Source organism: Acipenser ruthenus, chromosome 22 (assembly GCF_902713425.1).
Source record: "Acipenser ruthenus chromosome 22, fAciRut3.2 maternal haplotype, whole genome shotgun sequence".
NCBI classification, from domain to species: Eukaryota; Metazoa; Chordata; class Actinopteri; order Acipenseriformes; family Acipenseridae; genus Acipenser; species Acipenser ruthenus.
This window is the reverse complement of record NC_081210.1, coordinates 29,765,208-29,780,133: the sequence shown is the minus strand read 5'-3', so window position 1 is coordinate 29,780,133 and position 14,926 is coordinate 29,765,208. Positions and strand designations below refer to the sequence as shown.

The 14,926-nt window shown below is 41.2% G+C and overlaps 1 protein-coding gene across 1 annotated transcript; it reads right to left on the bottom strand.

Moving 5' to 3' along the window:
• Window positions 1-6,013: 6,013 nt before the first annotated feature.
• Window positions 6,014-11,884, bottom strand: LOC117431410 (neuropeptide Y receptor type 6-like). The gene is made up of 2 exons (XM_034052289.3): window positions 11,633-11,884; window positions 6,014-9,315 (listed from the first exon to the last, which is right to left on the bottom strand). The coding sequence occupies exon 2, from the start codon at window positions 9,078-9,080 to the stop codon at window positions 7,947-7,949; it is 1,134 nt and encodes a 377-aa protein (XP_033908180.1). The 5' UTR covers window positions 9,081-9,315; window positions 11,633-11,884; the 3' UTR covers window positions 6,014-7,946.
• Between the last annotated feature and the right edge of the window lie 3,042 nt (window positions 11,885-14,926).

Sequence of the window (14,926 nt, the reverse complement as noted above, 5' to 3'; positions counted from 1 at the left end):
AGCACTGGCAAGGGAACTGAGCAGGCTTGGCATTTTAGCTTTTCAACCGGATAATCAGACCTCCCTCGGTCTTGACATTTCAGAGGAGTCTGTTATTAATCAAGCCATTACCCTTATTAAGCATGTCGCTCTATAGCATATAAACAAATGTCATTAGTTTAGAGGTTCCTATCAGTCTTGTATCACTGCAGATAACTAATTAATTTTCATATGATAAATACTGTATATAATTCAATAACCCTGGAGTCAATGGGAAAGGGGGGCGTTTCACTTGCGAAAATTAATTTAGGATTGCATTTAAGCATTCATCAGCTGGGTTTTCAAGTAAACAGCTACTGTTTTCTGCCAGCCACAGGAAATTGATTCAAAGCAGTGTCTTAACACAGGCTCTTCAGAAATCCTGACAGATTGCAAAGGCTCTTCCAGCTGGACTGGGGTTCTTAAGGAGAACTCTGCAAAGAACACGGGAAAGAGATAGGTGAGCTGTATGAGTGTATAGCAGGGAGTAGGTTATTACCAAGATAGATGGTAATAACCTACTCCCTGTATTATTTATAAGCCTGCAGTGACGTTTTAAAGTTTAACAATGACTTTCATTTATGAATTAACAGTTGATGAGAGGCACCTCATATTTCACATGTTCTGAGACAGTCTGCACGCGCACTAGAGTGAGCAATCAGCCTTTCTGCAGAAGAACTCAATTGCACGCTGGCACTGACAGCATCAGGTGACCACAGTTGCCGTTGCCTCCCCTGGTCTGTACCTTAAGGACATGCTGCTGCGTGTACCGTATTGGATAATACTCTAGATTATAAATCCTTCATATAGAAGGATTGAAGATGGGCCGATATCTCCTTTCTCCGAGCTCCTCCACTTACTGTTCCACTTGTTGCTAAGCAACTGCCGTCTCGTTCTAAATGAGTTTTAAAAAACAGGCCATTTTAGAAGGAGATGTTTGTCAATTAGAGGAAGGGACACTGCAGGGGTGAACACAATCAGCAGCTTGGAATACTGCACTATACATACCATTAGAGTGCAAAAACAAGATCTGGGTTCTGGCACACCTGCACTTTAAACGCAGCCTCTAATTGACAAACATCTCCCTTCTGAGTTATTCAGAGCATCCTGCTGAATACAATGAGAGAGGCCAGCGCCACACTCCCCAGCTAAGCATTGAATCGATTGCTAACAAGCCTCATCAGACAGGCTTAATTACAAGGGTCTGACAATGAGCATGCACAATGAAATGCAGTCTTAAAGCTGTGTTCTGAAACGCAGTCTTAAAGCCTGTAATTCCACAAGCCTCTGCCTGAAAGCTAATTAGTACTAATTAGTGCCCGAGTAGAGATTACTCCATTGGGTGCCTCTCAGTAGGAAGTTATTGTTCTTGAAGAAGCATAAACTGCAGCACAAGTGATTAGTATCCCCTAAATAGCTGCTGGTTTATCGGCACTTTGCTGCACTATATTAAACTCGTTTTAAACTGCTTCCCACATTTACAGGAGTAGACAGTCAATAACAACTGTGCACAAAACAGCAATACAAGTGATACTATTATCATGTATAGATGTATGGTAAAAGTATTTTTGTTTTCCCACAAAATAATATAAAGTTATTAACTGCTTTACAAGGTCGGTGGGTTTCAATAACAAAACAAAGAAGATATTTGCAATGGTTCAGTTTGCTCCGACGTGCCGCATGTTGAACCTGCCCAGGGCACATGGCTTCAGATGTAACACAGACAGTGCTGTGTATGCATTCGTAAGGGGAATAAGTGAGATAAGAACATGCACTTACTAGCAGAGAGTCCATGGACCAAGTTAGTAGTTTTATTGGCAAGAAGAGAGGCCCATATTAGTGTGAGTGTCAATCACTATCATGTGTTTGAACTAGGTTTTATTCAGCTGCTTCAGAGTGAATCAATGGGTTATATCAGAATCCATAATGAGTATAGTGGCAAGAGTACATTCAAGTACAGCTGCTCTGTATGTCTATATGAATCCATTATCAATTGAATTTCTATGTTAATCTCAATATAATAAAGATGATCTGCAGTAAAGAGCATTGTGAACCTAGCTCTTAATCTGTCAGAGTTGAGATTGTAAATGCACAGACTGTACAGATTTCCTTTTCAGACTTATTCATGAATTATTGAAACTCTTTTTATTGCAATATTAAAAACGTTTCCCTGCCGCTAACCAAGTTAAGCAGCTCAGCTGCCGTGCATCGCTTGTAAAACGATTCATAAACAGGGCAATGCAAGCAAACCTTTTTGAAAGCACTGCAGACTCAGGAAAAGGTACAGCTGCCAACCTGTATACCTTCATCAATCTCTACCAATCCCCCTCTTAACCTGGACTCCTGTCCAATTAAAACAGCTCTTTAATGAGTCTCAAGTCGCTCAGCATGCGGTTACAGATGATCTTCTGAAGCATTCCTGAAGTGAACGGCGAGGTGTAAAATATGCATACATCACCCTGCTCATTCTGCCCTTTACCAGAGCTTCAAGTAAATGAGCCTCCCCCTCATTTCAACATGCTTCTTAGTGTTCTGACAGTGAGGTTTCAGTTAATAATAAAGACAGCGGGCTGTGGCTCAGGGTTTAGACCGCTTCAATCGAATCAGATACTGTTAGCCTGGCACTGTACTTTGTGCTCTGCTGTGTAGTATAGGAGTCTTCACTACCTCAGTCAAGTGACTCCTTCGTTTCTATCTTAAAACACATTAGGGTTGTGTCCGAGGAGCTGAGTGTACTGTTTGTGAAGGGAGGAACTCTCCTTGACTCCTGATTTCTTTTTGCTTTAGTTTAAGATTGATAGATGTAGCTTTTAGGTTTGAATGTGCTTCTATTTTACCTAACAAGGACACTGATATTCCATCGTGCTTGTAATGAAAGCATGTGATTACTTGCTAATGTATAAATACTTCATCTGGAAGACTGAGCTATAATACGCAGCTGTGTTTGTAACAAGATGAGAGAGCTTACACAGGTCAGGTTCCTCTGTGCTGGGTCTTTCAAATGAAACATTATTGCTGTTCTTTAGAAGGGTCTGCATTCCTTTTGCAGAACTGAATAATTCTGTTATCTCTCTCTCTCTCTCTCTCTCTCTCTCTCTCTCAAGAATTTGAGCAAATGAGGCTGACATCAACTGAAGAATCCACCAGCAGAAAATGCATGGCAACTGAGTTACAAAAATAGATATAAGGAGAACACTTTCCATGAAGTGTCTCTAACTGCTGTGTATTCACATTGTAGTTCCTTTTTAATTTTAATCAAAAATATTTATAAAAAAATGCAAAGGAAATTAGTTTTTGCATCTCTAACATGAAAACCCTACAAAAAATGAAAAAAGATTGCACTTAATTCAAATAATTCCTCTATCAGAATCACAACCTATTTAAAGGCGCAGTTGCCCGTATGTTTTATTATTTCAATAATAATATATAACCATTCATATCACCTATTCCACAGTCCCAAATCAGCTCTACCAAGCTAGACACTGAGTAAAAGAATCTAACCACTCAAATCTGCAGCTGAAGAACTGAATACCAGGCCAGTTAATTAGAACACCCCCCCCCCCACCCCCACCCCCCACCCTGCACTATCATCGATCTGCCTTGTTCAAACAATTCAGACATCTTTGGCTTTTCTGTTCCAAGGAAACCTACTTGGCAGAAGTACTGCCTGTCTCAGCTGTGCACTAACAGCTATATAAATTCAAAACCACAGGCATGATAAGTGGTTGCTGGTTTTTCTATATTTGATTCTGAATCGTGCTCGGAGACAGCAATGACGTAAGAACAGAATGATGACAGGCATGTCAAGTCTTGCTCAGTGCTGTCAGAATCTCACTCAGTTCTCTTTTTCAATTGTCACTCATTGGAATGTTCTGACCCTGGCATCTCTGTGACGAGGATGTGTTTCATGAGTGCTGCTTCTACTGGTGTTATTATTGCAAAGGAAGAGAGGATGGTTCTGAGAGGGTAACACAAAAATAACCAATGATCGAGGAAAGACATGAACACAGAGGTCTGAATTGTTGAAGTCTTCACTCATGAGTAGATTATTTTTTAATGATCCACAAAGAACCATGTTCCCTGTTGATTCTGTGCATAATGAACCCCTTACTTATGAGGATAGCTCTGAATTGAAAGCTTGTTATTGGGACTTCATTGAAACATGAAAAAATACATTTTGGAATCGGTACACCCTCCTCCTGCGTAGTACAATGGCTAACACAGACTTCCAATGAACTATTTCTCTGAGAAAAACAACAACCTGCTCATTTCACAAAACCAAAACCAAAGAGCAGAGGAAGGTAAAGTCTTGAGTTGTTGCTTTTGCATGGTGTTCCATTGTCACAGAGTTGATTAAACACTGAAAGACTGAGCAGACCTGCAATTGAAAGTATGGGAGGAACAAAGACTAGGAGACCCTGAGGGCGAGGATTAGCTGTAATTCATGTTAACAATACCCACTTGAAACTTTCCTTGTCTATTATAGAATCTGGAATCTTGTGAAAAAAACCCAGATAATCTCCCCTTTGCTGTAGAGGGTTATTAAAAGGCAATTTTCTTAAACAAAGAGGCTTCTCCAAAACCCTAACGGATACACGTCCCTTATCTTGCAGGACGGCTTTTCTTTGAGCGGCTTTATGGTCTGTAAGAGGATTGTAATCTCCTCAATGCAATCTTCAGCGTATTGCTGCAGCCCATCACAGTGAAGCACAGAGATATTACAAATGAAACATCTCCCCACCCCCCCAGCCGTTGCTGCACTACATTACTTTACACTGTGCCTGGATCTCAACTGAATGTGAGAACGATGGGAGAGACAATCACGTTTTCTGTTTACAAATCAGTGTAGTTATTTGCTTAGATCATTTTATTCCCTGTTTCCTGCAGGCATCTGGTTGAAAAGTTATAACGGGCGGCAGTACAATAAACCCATGCAGTGCCCTGTTCCTCCCAGTATCCAGTTCTGCTCCACTTTATCATCTACCAAGACCAAGCAGGATTAGTATTTGTTCATTCGATATCTGCACGTACCTACGGTACATATCCATAAGAAGTGCCTGAGCGCTAAGACTTATTGAATTATTTTAGGAGCTATAGAGCCTTTAGTGACTCTTTACCACAGATGAACGAGGATCTCAAGATCAGAAGCTATTTACCACTGGTGGTGTTTATAAATGAATCCCAGTCCAGTGCAAGCTCACCCTCTTACTGTGTAAGAGAAACGCTGCTTGCATTGCAGTCTTCCTGTTACACAGCTCCTGAATGATCTTCAAGGATGGGCCGTGCAACGGCTTGTATTGTAGGGTGGTGTATTCTGTCACAGCACAATGGAACAAAGGTAAACCTCGTTGAGAGAGGGAGCTTCAGACTGCCTGCATATTTACATGGTCTGAAATCAGATCTCATAAGGACTGGGATGAAAGAGACAACCTCAATGATTTCTGATGAAAGGTTCTATTGGTTTATCTTTAACAACATTGCATATGAAACTTTTTTAAGTTCTTGTTGTTGGTTGTTGCAAAGATGTTTTTTATTTTTTAAATAAAATGCCCATTTGAAAGCGTTATAATAAATCTTCTGCAGGTATAGCATGCATAGAGATGTACTGAGGCTGACAAAGCATAATGTTTCAGGGAAGAATAACATTGGCAGAAGCAGATTGCTTGTTTCTTTTTGTAATGAATCCCAGAGGGAGAGTATTCGAGAGACTTATGAGTGTGATTTTTCTGCACTGAACTCCGTCAAAATGGCTTGATCTTATTTCACTGAGAGATTACAGACCTGTAATCAACCACAAGGACTGAGATTGCTTTTCCTTTTAAATATGTGTTAGATTACAGTATGTGTGCTTCACTGAACCAGGAGCAGATGGCATATATTGTTATTTCCTTTTTTATGAGCAGATGGCAAAAAAAAAAAAAGTTTCATGTGGCTGGTTGGAAATTGCACTTTTATCTCAGATACAAATTAGCAATATCATATTTCAAAACACAGACACACGGCACCATTTTATTTGAGCAATAATAAGGTACACTACGGGCGACATCAAATCAGCCCATACAGGTATACATTCAAAAACACATTACAAAACAGTACAAGTACACTTTTGACATGTATTTCAGTGTGCAAATACATTGACAAGCAAATCACAAAGAGCATGAGCTTTGAACACTCCACTATCAAAACCCAGCAATGCACTGAGCATGTAAACATTATTGAAGAGTCCATATCGAAACTTCACAGAGCAAAACTGGTCATATTACCATGAGCTTTAAACAGAAAACAACAGGAAAGCCACGGCCCATAAACCACATGACGAGGGATTGCAATCCTTACAGATGTAGCATCTGTGACATTTTACTGTAGCCACTCTGCTTCGTTTAATTATTAGGAAAATAGTATTTTTCCATTTGTTTGAAATGATATCTGGAAAAAATGTTACGTTTTTAAATTTTTATTTTTATGTAACAAAGCTTTAAAAAAATGTATGGCATTATCACCAGGAATGTCAACATTTCACAAATCAGTATTTCACATTAACATTAAAGAGAGTAAAACCAGCTTCCAGGCGTGTCACTATACTGCACGTTTCAGTACAGTTATGTGTGTAGGTAGAATCACTCGCTGTCAAAGGTGACCATGGCAACCTGTTACAGCACACAGGGACAATTCGATTCTAAGTTGTGGAATAATATAAACACAGAGGACTTACAAACACACACACACAAACACACAACTTAGAATCAAATTGTATACTCCCATACAGAAACATGCCATGGTGTGGCTCCCTACAGTGCTATTGTATTCCTTATACTATACTATTGTAAGCTGATGTCTTTCAGCCTGCTCCATTTAACACTGTAGTATGATATATGGGATGATGCTATATACTGTTAAGGCACTAATAGTAATCACTTATTTTGTGTAGTGCCTACACTTCAGCATTTTTGTCCGATGCAGCGGCCATTACCTGCTAGATAATTGACGACTGTGACAATTAGGTGTCCTGAGCCAAAGGCAATGAATTATCCACAGGGAATTATCCTCACACAAGGTATTAATTTTAACACATGTGGTGTATGAAGGCCTTTTTCAATGTGTTTTTAGACTGTATTTTGGACTGGATCACTTTGGCTGCTTGACATTCATGCCACCATGATAAGTGACTTTCAAGATCCTAAGGTCTTGTTGGCATTTAGAAGGACTCTACCTGTGGGATAATGGACGCTCTACTCAGAACCTGATTGGCTGAGACAATCAGTGAGGCTTATGTAATCTAATATATTATACACAAATTAAATATATTGGATTTGACTGAATGCTACTGCATGTCTGTCCATTGAAGTTTCACAGGTTGTGATTACACCTTATGTTGTGTAATGCTTCAAGATCATAAATAAATGAACCAATGTCTGAAATATGGAATCTAGTCTCTAAGGTACATTTGATTTACAAATCAAATAAAGAGATGCTTCGCCCCATGCTTCAGCCAGTGGAGCAATTCCCAGGTGTACCTGTAGAAGAACAGCCCTAATGCAACCCCTTCTCCCAAAAAATGTCTTATAACCCTAGCTCCAAGTTTTTAGCAGGCATGTTGATATTGTGCATGTGATCGTTGGACTCTGAAAATGATTTTATGTTTCTTATATAATGAGCATTCAAATATATTTGCACAGAAAGATACTGTATCAGAAAACAGTCTTAATGATGATACAGTGTTCCTGTCACAGATTACTTCAAACATTGTTTTAACGTGAATCACATTAACCCTTTTCCTCCACAGCACACAAGAACAACAACAAGACACCTGACATCAGCGTTTTAGAAGGTTGATTTGGTCCATGGTTCATCAGTGACAGCTCAGCCTCCTAGAGCTCACTGGACAACTGGGTGAGACGGAGCTTCATTGTTTTCTAAAAGCTCTCCTGCTAGCTGTTGAGTGGAGCATTGTGGAGTTTTAGAGATGCCTTGGAGACATCTGTAAGCATGTTGGACAGCCCGATGTTCTCGTACTCCTCCTGCTCAGCCTTGCACCAGCACTGACGCAGCATGGTGTTGAGATCCTTCTGGAAGTTCTTGTTGAGAAAGCCGTAGAAGACGGGGTTGATGCAGGTGGACAGCATGGCCACCAGGTGGCAGAGAGTGAAGACCAGGTTGTGGTGGCAGTTGAGGAGGACCTCGTGGTTCCAGTCGAAGATGATGTTGAAGATGTTGAGGGGGAGCCAGCAGACGGTGAAGGCCACCACAATGGAGATGAGCATCATGTTGATGCGCTTGCTCTCGCTCGCCCTGGTCTCGTTCTCACGCAGGCGGTCCACCATCCCGCCCCGCCGACGCAGGCACACGAAGATCTTCAGGTAGCACACAAAGATGAAGCACAGCGGGGCGAAGTACTGGACCACCAGCAGGCAGGTGGTGAAGCCCAGGCGATCCCCCTCGGAGGGCCAGTCGTCCGTGCAGGCGTACTTATCCCTGTAGAAGCTGGAGTGGGCGGTGAGGTTCTTGAAGGGCTCATCAGTCAGGTGGTGAAAGACCAGGAAGGGAACGGACAGGGTGGCCGAGGCTATCCAGATCAGAACGATCCCCCAGTAGGCGTGGGAGATGTTGGGCTTCCATCCCCTGGGGTTGACGATCAGTTGGTACCGCTCGATGGCGATCAGGACCAGGGAGAAGATGGACACGGAGACAGACATGCACTGGATGAAGGAGCTCACCTTGCACATGGGCTCCCCGAACACCCAGTGGTCCATCAGTGTGTAGACCACGGTGAAGGGGATGCACATTATGCAGATGAGCACGTCCGACAAGGAGAGGTTAGCGATCAGAATGTTGGTTACGTTGTGCGTCTCCTTCTGTCTTTGGATGATGATGATTAGGCACAGGTTCCCAAAGAGGCCCACGATAGTCACTACACTGTAGGCCACCACCAACACCAACAGGATGTACAGAGAAGGCTGGCAGTCAAAGTCAGAGAAGTGGGGCCTCCAGCTGCTGCTGTTGAAGCTGCCTATCGCCGTCCAGTTGGGGAAACTCTCGTTGGTGCCGTGTGTGATGTCACCCATGTTGTAGAGTCATATAACAGGATTGCCAGCCACCAGCGTTCGGCTGTAGACAGCGGAACCTAATCCTTCAGCAACGCAGTCTGGACATGCTTCCTCTTTGTTATTTCTTGATATGGATATCAGAATGAATTACCTGCCTTATGCATCTCTCTGATAAGCCGACGTCCTCTTATTCAGCTCCTGTGTGGCTCCTCAGAAAGCAGGCGGTCTTTCCCTTCCCTCGAGGCCAGGTTACCTGCCAGTGCAACAGTACATCATCAATAAAACAAAGCAAACAAAAACAACTGGCATTTCTGAAACCTTTTTTTTTTGTTCTTTTTAAATTTCAATTACTGCTTTTCACTTGGGTGGGAAAAAAAAAAAGCGAGCTCGTTCTGCCAGTGTATTGTTCCCGAGCATTTCAAATTATTTGATGGCATTTATTTTATTTTATGAGCTGGGAAGACTGCGGCCCACCAGGATATATAGATATCAATACTGTAGTGTTCAGTTCAGCTAAACTTACAGGCTCCGGCTGTTATGCTTGAAGACTGGAGGCTCAATAAAATGAACATGATGTCATGAATCTCATTGAACTGAAACCTCGGTGTGTGATGACAGGGAGCAAGTACTTATACTGAGTATCAGGAATTGAAGAAGCACTGAAAAAAGACTGATGAACAGTACAAGCTGGACTGGAGCACAGAATGCATTTGCTAAACTGCTACTGGGTTTGGCACATTTTCAGTGCTTCTTAGAACGCCGTTTGCCAGTGTTAGTTGACTCTTTTGTTTGGGTGGAAGATGAGGGCATTGAGGCAGCTGGGAATGTGACTGTATGGCAGTCACTGCAGCTGTGCCACATTGTATTAATATCCAGCAGTTATATGTGTATGTTGTATTTGTTATGCACTAGAAAGTATAACGGGAATAATCAGGTACCAGAGCCCAGTTACAGAGGGAATATTTACATGTGCAAAGGAAAACTGAACCACAGCACATTTAAATCAAGTGTGGTGCAAGTCTGTTCTGGGACTGCAGTGCACCAGCATGACTATAATGACACGTCTAGCAGTGTAAGTGCATGGCTGAGGGTATATTTATTCACATGGTTTGGGTCGGCTATGTGCTTTAGCTGTGAGTGCTTATCTGTGCTCTGATGTGTCTGAAACAACCCTTGTGTAAAACCAAATAATTCTGAAAGGTGACGCCTTGAGGAAAACATGCCCTCCGAATTCAACAAAAAGCTAGCGACAAAGATGAAGGGTCTGAATAAAGCAGTGCATTTCACATTCACAGAAGAGCCCCCTTCATTGCAAACGGGGAATGTGGGCCCCCTAGAGGTGAGAAATCTAATTGCATCTGACAGGGTTGAAACGATCCCCCCAGTTAAATGAATGCATTAAGCCTCATTACAGAAGGACAGCCTTTCCTCGATGTAGGTTAATGAACAGGTGATATTTAGCAGCTCATTTCAAATTCTTTTTTTTTCTGTTTTACTTTAAAGGCAGTAATACAAGCTTTCAGTTCTGTCTTTACTAATTAGATTGAAGTACCTTGACAAGCTCTAGTGTTACAATTTGCAACTCTCATTGTGTATGTACACTTCCGCGAGGGCTCAAGGCTTTGCCCAGCAGTATAATTATATCAATTTATCATTAGTCTTCATGCATCAGACCTCTGGAGTGCGGATTCCTGCTGAAAATTCTAGCAACATGCAGTTGGACTGATGACCATTTACTGGTTTCATACCAGTTACTTTACTGGTCTACAAAACCCCAGAGCTGGTTTACAGTCAATTAGATGCATTTAGCAGTGCAGATACTGATCACCTGATTGATTTTTTACCCCTTTAAAAAGACGTTAAATAGTTGTTGTTTTTGTATGACCAACAATAAACGGGGGCTATTACTTAGCAGAATTTCCAACAGGGCAGTTCAGAATAAAGCCTACAATGGCTGGATGAGTAGCTGTATCCAAATGGATTGTACTCAGTACTCAGGGTGCAATGCCCGTGGGGTTTGTGCTAGCCCTGGACCAGACTATAGAATCACATTTCTATAGTGGCTTCTCTTATAAAAGTCTACTGCAGTAAATACGTATGGTGCAGGTATTGGAAGAGACACACCAGACAAACAGAAAGATAGAGGTGTGTGCAGGTACTGGAAGAGACAGGCAACCGACAGTGAGTGGAAGGAAACACAATGTCAAACCAGACGCACCTACAGTGCTAAGCACTACCAAACACAATGGACACAGAGGTAACTGGAAAGAAAACTGGAACTTAGCAGTTTATTAAGTATTGTAAATTCCTCCTGGCTTGATGTAATGTGCACTGATGTAAAGGTCTAACATTTTCCAGATTTTATATTTGATTAGATTTTTTGGAAAAGAGAGATAAATTTAGTGAGAGTGACAGATAAATTAATAAGGCAAAGACCTCTGCTGTGATGAAAACAAAATAAATATTCTTCATTTTTTTTTTTTAAACTGCGTGATACTGTTTCCCCATATTCAAACTCCTTCTTAACATTTGAATTAAAAAGGTATATTACATTGTGAAAGCTCTCTTACCTTTCTTTTTATAATAGCAGACAGGAGGGAGTGGCCCTTTACTCTTAGCAAACGGCTGATCTTCCCCGTCTGCAGCCAGCTCCTCAGGTAGTGTCCTGTGCACAGAAGAGGAGAGGGAGAGGGAGGGAGAGGTCCAGGTGATCTGATTGACAGCGAATGAACATTCTTTCCTGGCTGCTCAGAGCCTGTGGGTGATAAAGCTGTAGTTTGCAACAAGCAGGCAGCGGTGATGTGATCTGCACCAATGAAGAGGCAGCAGGGCGGAGCCACATAGCTGTGCTCTGAGGGGGAGATGGTAAGGAAGGGATGAATGAGTGATGGACATCAGGCAGTCTGAACCACAAAAACACTTATAATGCAAGAAAAAGGGAAGGATACAAAGAAAAGAAGAAGGCATTTAACTGCACTACATCTTAACCCTTTAAGTATCTTTTTACCTTTTAGCGACATGCTTTTTTAAATAATGAAAAACATTAAAATCTGCATTTCGTGGTATAGGAATCCTCAAAGAAAATTATAAAATTCCATTTCTGACCAGAAGCTAATGACACAGAACAGTTCACAATAACAGAAACAGTTAAATGTATTATTATTATTATTATTATTATTATTATTATTATTATTATTATTATTATTATTATTATTAATAGCATTACATTTCTAATAGCAGTAAGACCTGACCCACGTTCTTCCAGGTTAATAATAGCTGGTGTAAATAGTTCTCAAAATGATATCGCTGCGCCCTGCTGACCTTTGAACCTCAACGCAAACATACTTCTCATCTTAACAGACGGCTGTAAATTCAAGAACAAATATTGACAAATGTACTTTATTGGGTACCCGACCCTATAAAGGTTTCCCATTGTAAAGGCATAGTAAAGTGTAATAAAGCATAGCGACAGCAAGGCAAAGCACAGGTATGCATTGTAAAGCCCAGACAGGTGTGGTAAAGCATATTACAAAACAAATACATGGCAAAGCATGCCAACTACAGCAAATGCATATTATAACCATGGGGAAATTCATGGGAAAGCATGTCAAACTACAGCAAATGCATATTATAACCATGGGGAAATTCATGGGAAAGCATGTCAAACTACAGCAAATGCATATTATAACCATGGGGAAATTCATGGCAAAGCATGCCAAACTACAGCAAATGCATATTATAACCATGGGGAAATTCATGGGAAAGCTGCACAAACATGGTGGTAACCCTTTCTAAGGTATACGCACTGCTGCGTTTTCTGATGACAGACCCACAACAGACCGCCCTTGAGTGGCTTCCTTTGCATAACAAAGCAATTCAACCTGCCCCTGTATGCAGTGCCATCGTTTCAGATCTCAAAGTCTCCAGATCGGCCTCACAAAGATGCTATTTTAAAGCAAAAGTCACCAAACACGAGTACATAGACACACCAACTACACAACGTATGCTGCGTGTAGTGCTATATCTAGAAGTACGAAAATGGTCGCCCTGGACTAGATCAGCCTATGACAAATTGCCGTCGTTGTCTTTGTTCATTACGTATCGTTAACTGCTGCACTTTATGTAATGCAGAACACGCACGTTATTGAATAAGGACTTTGACAATCTATATTGTAACGGTTAAATCATTCAATCATTCTGCTGTGGTTTAACCTTTTGGAAATGTATTAAAGTCCCTTGGCTAATTTGCACTGCTGTTCTAGGAAAATAAATAAACGTTTCCACACATCACCAAAATATGACCGCAATGTGCTAGCACTGCCACTAGAGGGTGCTGTAGCTTGTTACAAACATTCAATAATCTTTTTTTTTTCCATATGGATTACAAATGTTTATCGAATACCATTTATACATTCTTCATCTGACAATGAGACCTGTGAACACAGAATAGGACGACGGCTTGTATCCTGGCATTGAGGTTCACAGTTGAGCATTGCTTTGCATGTTAATGAATGCTGCTTCTTCCATGGTCTTGGGCACGTTAAGCATTAATAACCTCAACTCTCTGCTATCGGTTCCAATCAACTGAATATGTCAACCATTTGTTGACATATTCTGTTCCCTGGAAACAAAATAGTTCTAGTTAATCATCTGGAGACAGTGCAGTGACTAAAACCAACTTGAAATCAATGGAAATGAAACAGAACTTTATGAATCAGCTCTGTTTTTGCCACAGACTATCAAACCCTTAATAGCACTGAATTTAGAAACACTCAAAGAAACTTCAATTCAATGACAAGCGTTTTGCTTTTTCAATGTCTTTAAGACCGTTTAAACACTGGTCATTGCTTTTAAATTTCATTTAGTGTTTCTCTATATATTGCCGCAGCCTGTTCCAGGTGTAGACAATGTGGTATTTAATGATGGCTGTGTTTCTATACAGCTCAATACAAATACAGCACAGAACCCAGGACCAGAGGACACAGTTGGAGATCAAGTGGAGACAGGCTTAGGACAGAGGGGAGGAGACACTTCTGCACACATCATCATCCTCATACTCTCAGTAGCAGCTAGGGAGAGTAGTTACCTTGACACAACAGAAAGATCTATGCATGGAACTAGCACTACACCAGGTGGTGAAAGTGTGACTGACACAATTGCTCACAGATCCTGAATCAATTATTACAGTATGTGTGCTTAAAGGTGACCCACTGGGTAAAAGCTGGCATAAATATACCCACCCTGGGCATTTAAATTGCACATAGCAATTGTGCGTAACAAAGCTACCAGTTTCATTTTTAGTTTCAAGGGTATTTCAGCAGCGCGGTTGTGATTACATGGATTATAAAGACTGCTCCGAGGTGGTGTGACACCTCTTTATTTAGCTGCAGAAAACAGTGTTTTATACGCCACTGTTTATGCATCTGAATGACTTCAATGAATTATTTTGCAAGCTGCAATCAGTGTAACCTTGGCATGATCATCTAAACCCCACCGACAGTTCACTGTACAGAGGGTGGCTGACATGGTTTCCAGGGAAAGGCAGCATGCGTTTAAATACTGCTGACTGTGAGGGCTCTGTCAAGGGCACGCTGTCTGTAGAGTGGAGATCATTATTTACAGCACAGCTAAACACACATTCAGCAGTCAGTGACCCCAATGAAATGCACCTTCACAGCACAAATGAGAATGACACGCTTCTACACACACCCCTTAAGGGCATGGATTAAGTATTTGCACACTTTAGTAGTGATAACACAGATTAAAAAAAAAAGTTTATAACAGGCAAACAACCCACAATCATTCTGTACACAACATATCTTTTGTATTATTATATTATATTATTGTAAGAGGTTCCGTTCAGC